Here is a 5,923-nt window from a genome sequence, read left to right on the forward strand (position 1 = left end):
TACTAAACGCAACCACTTCCGGCAGCCAGATGGCCCAAGCAATGACAGAAAGAGCAAGGGGAACAACATATTATAAAATCAGAAATAATAAAATTCTCTCTCGAAAACGTTGCGAGCTCCTATACTATAAAGTGTTACTATTTTTACGGCTTGAACCGTTTTCTAGCAATTCTTAAAAGTACTTGACACTTGTAATATCATAAAATAATCAATTGTTTTGGTACTTTTTAATTTTATTGCAACCTTCAGACTTTTTCATAAACACGTCACACGTCAAGAATTTTTTGAGTTTATTAAAATACGCGTAAATGTTGCGTTTTTTATACATGTATGTATTGGCAACATTGTTTTTTTCGTAGATGCTGTAAAAAATGTATCAGTTGTATATGTGTCAGATAAAATCTAATTTGTGTTAAGATAATTTTTTTTGTAATTAATTGATAACAAAATTTACACATTATTTTAAAGAAATTTGTTAAAAATACATATTAAAATGGTTAAACTATATTCATTAAGTGTATTGTATAAAGATACCAACAGTGCCAAGTGGTTAAAAGCAACATATGACCTACAAAGTTTTGGTTTTTTTCAAAGGGGTTCGGTCCAGGAGTTCATGGCCTTTGTCAGTAAAACAATTGTTGAAAGAACACAAACAGCTGCAAGACAGTCGGTAAAAGAAGGAGGTCAGTTTTTTTGATAAATGATTTGTGATTCACACAGTAATTAATTAAAACTACCAAACATATTTATTTTTTTAAACAGAATACATGTGTCATGTTTATGTTCGAGGTGATAATTTAGCCGGCGTTTTAATATCAGATCATGAATATCCTTCACGAGTATCGCATACATTATTAACTAAAATATTAGATGAATTTTCACTAAAATATCCAGCAAATACGTGGCCTACATTAACGGAAGCTGAAGCTATGTTTCCACAAATAAATACTTATCTTGCTAAGTATCAAAATCCCAAAGAAGCAGATCCTATGACCAAAATTCAAGAAGAGCTAGATGAAACAAAAATTATTTTGGTAAGTTTTTTTATAAAATTAATATTTTCATAAGTAATGCAAACCAATATTTTCTTTTTTAGCACAACACAATTGAAGCCGTATTAGAACGTGGCGAAAAACTTGACGATTTAGTCAGCAAATCAGAAAGTTTATCAGTACAGTCAAAAGCTTTTTATAGGACAGCTAAAAAAACGAATAGTTGCTGTACTTTTAGTTAAATTTTTATAAATTATAAGTTTAATTTTTTTTTATTTGGTAAAAAAAAAAACCCAAAATTCAGATTCCAAACCGAAAAACTAATTAGATTATTTTAATTATATTTTTAAATTAATATTTTTTCGTTGTAAATCTAATTTTTTTTAAACAGTTTTGTGCTGTTCTTATTGAGAGTAAACATAAACACAGAACTTAATTTAATTCGTACGATTATTACTAAACCATATTCCAAAAAATTTAAAAACACTCAAAAATTATGAAAGGTGAAATCTAGACTTATATTACACATTAAAAGAAATTGTGGGTCAAAATTAAATCTGTGTATCTCGTGCGATTTGTTTTTAAATTAAATATCGTTAAAGAGATTTTTTTCATTGCAAATGAACTGTGTCTCGAGTTTTTATTTTAAAAAAAAATACAGAAAATTTTAACCGATGCTTAGCTTGAATCAAAAAATTTATTTATATTGGAATTATTTTTTAATATAATTGTTTTAATATAATTTCACAATTTTCGTGGACACGTCCAAAGGCAATATAATTATACTCGTCCAGAAATTTTTGGACAATATTATTAAAATATTTTTATCTCTCGTAAGCATAATAAAGTTTCAGTTTATTGAATTTCAGTAAGATTTTTAGAAGAAATAAAAGACATACATGTAGTAATCTACTTTCGATTCTTATAAAGATAAATTTGATTCGAAAGTTTAATTACCATTGACTTTATTATGACTTACAAAAAGAAAAATATTTTGTGAAAATTGCTTGTAAAATATTGAACAATTATTTTGATTTTATATATTGGGCCGTATGTATTTAGATTAATTTGTGGTGTTTATTCGTTAAAAGAATTTAAACAAGAATGAACCCCACAAATAATATCACTATTACGTTATTAATTAGCGCAGCCCCCCACTCCTCCACCCTTCAAAACACAAAATCAACCAAAGGAAATAAAGGTTAAAGATAAATCGAATAATTAGATAAAATGTTTAAAGTTGTGATTAAAGTACAATATGTCGTTTTACATTGAAATTTTACAAAAATCGTATATTTGTTTTATGCTTGAAAAGACTACTTTATTTAGTTTACGAAAAAAATGTTTCCAGCAAGAGTTTTTTTTTGTTACATTACAAAGAATAACTCTTTAATTTAAAATTTTCCTCCATCCGTTATTATTTTGTACAGTCTTGAAAATCGGAAATAAATTCAACGTCTCCGTACTTTCTTAGTACTTTTACTTGGGTCATTAAAAAAAAAAAACTTTGTTGAATCAAATCATTAATTTCACAAAATTTTTGGGATATATTGTGTAGATTTTGTATGTGAATTGAAGTTACTATTGTTGATTGAAGTTTTGGCAATAATATTGACCATATTAATACATGAACCAATTCAAGTACGATTTATTCGGAACTCGAGGTTTTTCATATGGAGATAAATTTTCAATTTTCTTTTGCGTTCATAAATTATACTTTTTTGGTTGTAAACTAAATACATAGCTTATAGTTGATTGGATTATGAAAATCGCAGATGGGGTTGCTATGTAAAAAATGTTTAAAAAGTCCGAAAATTTGATCGTCTTCAAAGACTCTTTTAATTTGTTTTTTAGGTTGCTTAAACATAATAAACATGTGAATGTTTATAATAATTTTTTTTGCCTCATGACAATGGTAAAGTCATATACCCTAATCTGCCATCATGCTATGTTATTGCATAAAAATTGCATTATAATGCATTGCTTCGAGAAAATAAGAATTATTTCCCTTCATTCCAAAAAAAAAAAATTAATATCCTAAGTTTAAATATAAGTAATAATTAAACATCACAAAGGGCTATTTCATACTCATAAAAAGGGAGATAACTAATTTTTATAGACATGAGCTTAAGATATATTTTAACCAAAGTGGAATATTTTCGGTGTTAATTTATATAATTGTTATTTAATGGACAATATGAAAAATTTTAATCAGTCTGAAATATAAAATATTTTCGATGTAATAAAAATTCAGTTTCTATATCTAAATATACAGCCTGTGTCAAAACGAATGATTTATAGTCAAAGGGGCCGTAAGGTACGCCGAAACAAGCATTGTAGTATTAGGAAACTCATCAAATCAGATTAGTTGGGATTTTAAAAAATTGCACTTATGTTGGTTTTATTTTAATGAAAAACTTTTTTACTATTTAAAGTTTAGCTTGATCTTTAAAACCTACCCACGATAGAGTAAAACTTTAAAAGAAAAAAAATGCTTCTCACATAAAAATCAACAAGTTTTGTTCGATTGATTTTTTAACAATCGAAAATATTTGGTACAAATTCAAAATAATGTAGACAATTTCTGACATTTATAGCTTTGAAGGTGTGCGTTTCCGGGCAAATTTTTTCTTATATGAATATAATTGCTTCCATATACACCCTACGACTCTTTGATAATTATTGATCATTTGTTATGATGCCTTCTGTATACTCTGTCACCAAAAACCGCATGAATTTAGACACACATAACTCTATGTAAATCTGTGCGTTTTTTGTGATACAGAGGTATATTAACTATATGTATTGTAATATTATGTCCAATTAGATCTTAGTGATTCCCGACTTTTTTTTCATGAATCGATAATTATAAATGATAAAATTTTGAATTTATAATTTATTGGTTTTACTATATATAAATTTACTAATTTTTAGACTAAGCATGGCGCATCTGACTGAGATTATAGTGACTTTAATCGTCCCTAACAGCGGCACATATGATTTCGGTTCATAACTTTTTTAAATTATATTAATTCACATGAATAGTTATTTTTCAGCTAAATAAGCATGAATTTACTATGTAACAGTCATAAGTTTAAATGCTCGGTATTTATCCTTTTCCTAAGCATAGATGGGTATTATTTTCGATATAAATTCACACTGTATGTTATCGAGTGTCATTTTTTTTTAATTTCTGAATTTAAACATTAATGTTGTGAATAAAAAAAATTTGCTTTACAAAAAAACCATCTCAGTATTTAGTCTTCTGCAAAATGGGAATCACTTATATTAATATTTGTGTAAACATATTATATAATAAATGTACATGAATGTATATATATATATATACTATATAAATATATGAAATATACGTTGTCAGCAAAAAATTATGATTGATAATAAATTACCTTTTAGAAAAATCCATACTTTTTGTAATCGTCCATTTTGGCAATGATAATTAATTGGTGTTAAAAATTAAAACTACTATCAGTTTTTATTGCTTAGTTTTAAATACAGGTAAGTTTTTTTACTTAAGTACACAAATTAACAGATTAAGGTAGTACAGCAGTATCAAAGTCGACTGTTGAAGGGAAAATATAAACAAATGCCGAGTTCAAAAAAATTAATTTAAAAAAAACTAGGTAAATCCTGTTGAAATTCAACAAACATTAGTTTATTGCAATTTTAATACATCAGGATGTTCACATAAACCATTTCCGGTAAATTCGAACAAATACAATTATAAGAGCTCGTGTATTTTTGCGTAATTTTAATTAATTATATCTCTTAAGGTATAGTACGAGCTGCAAGGCAATTTTTGATTTAGGGTTGAAATTATTTGTACGTTATTTTCAACTTTGATGATGAATTTTGTTATAACTTCATAATTTTAGACGAAAAATAAGAATAAATTTTTTCGATATCTGCCTTGGAGCTCGAAATATTGAAATCTTAAATTTTCAATATTTTGAAAATTACCCTAGATATCGAAAAATTTTATTCTTACTTTTCATCTTATATTGTCAAGTTATAACATAATTCGTCATCAAAATTGAAAATACATGTTTTTTAAATTTGTGTCTCCACCACCGTGCTCATGTATCCTTAATTAGTCGATTTTTTTTGTTTTCAATAATTTATTAAAGTTTTTACTTTAATTTAAATGGTTTTTTTTTTTTAATTTCCACTGACTAATTTTGAACAAATCTATGAAAATATATCATCCATCTACCGTTTTATCAAAAAAACCAATTTAAAATATGCCTACTTTTAAAATCATTTATTTATTTAATCGAACAACCCCCCTTAAAATTTTCAGATTAGATTTAGACTTAGTCCAACTCATATTTGAAACAAATCTGGCTTTTTATTTATAATTGCCTTGGTGCTCGTATATCCTTAATGACGGTACGGTAAAAATTTATTTTTTTTCTGATAACTAAGGGAAATATATGATCTTTTGTAAAAATTAAAAAAAAAAAAGTAGTTAACGACCCTCGATACTGCTATAACATTAACTAACCAAAAGAGATTGAAATTTTGGCAACTGATAAGTTTTATTTATTTCGATGTTTCTGAAAACAAATTACCTTTAATTAATTTAGGAATTGGGATTAGAAGTTATGAAATCATTAAATAAATTGCGAGCATCATTAATTACGGAAAATGTGTTTAATTTTAGTATCTGGCACTATTTAAATGAAATAAATATAATGACCAAAATACAAAAGAAAAAAAAATTACATAAAACCAATGAATAATATATATTTTTTATTTGTTTAGAATATCAACCAAATGAATGAATTTGTAGTTTAATTTTAATAAATTGAATTAAACCATTTCAAATGTACTTCTTATTTTTCTATCATTTATTTAAATTATTGATCAACAATAACATTATTTTATTATTTTACTTATTATATTTTATTTAT

The 5,923-nt window shown here is 25.7% G+C and overlaps 1 protein-coding gene across 1 annotated transcript; it reads left to right on the forward strand.

Moving 5' to 3' along the window:
- The first annotated feature begins 367 nt into the window (after positions 1-367).
- On the forward strand, positions 368-1,669 carry LOC123293384 (synaptobrevin homolog YKT6). Its single transcript, XM_044874188.1, has 3 exons — positions 368-683; positions 763-1,034; positions 1,097-1,669. Exons 1-3 carry the CDS (start codon positions 494-496, stop codon positions 1,232-1,234), a joined length of 600 nt encoding a protein of 199 aa, XP_044730123.1. The 5' UTR covers positions 368-493; the 3' UTR covers positions 1,235-1,669.
- Positions 1,670-5,923: the final 4,254 nt, after the last annotated feature.

The sequence above is a fragment of the Chrysoperla carnea genome, chromosome 2, assembly GCF_905475395.1.
Source record: "Chrysoperla carnea chromosome 2, inChrCarn1.1, whole genome shotgun sequence".
NCBI lineage: Eukaryota > Metazoa > Arthropoda > Insecta > Neuroptera > Chrysopidae > Chrysoperla > Chrysoperla carnea.

Coding starts and splice junctions, on each gene's coding strand:
- LOC123293384 (XM_044874188.1), top strand. CDS start 494: ATGGTTAAACTATATTCATTAAGTGTATTGTATAAAGATACCAACAGT. Junction 684..762: donor ACAGTCGGTAAAAGAAGGAG/GTCAGTTTTTTT, acceptor TTTTTTAAACAG/AATACATGTGTCATGTTTAT. Junction 1,035..1,096: donor ATGAAACAAAAATTATTTTG/GTAAGTTTTTTT, acceptor TTTCTTTTTTAG/CACAACACAATTGAAGCCGT.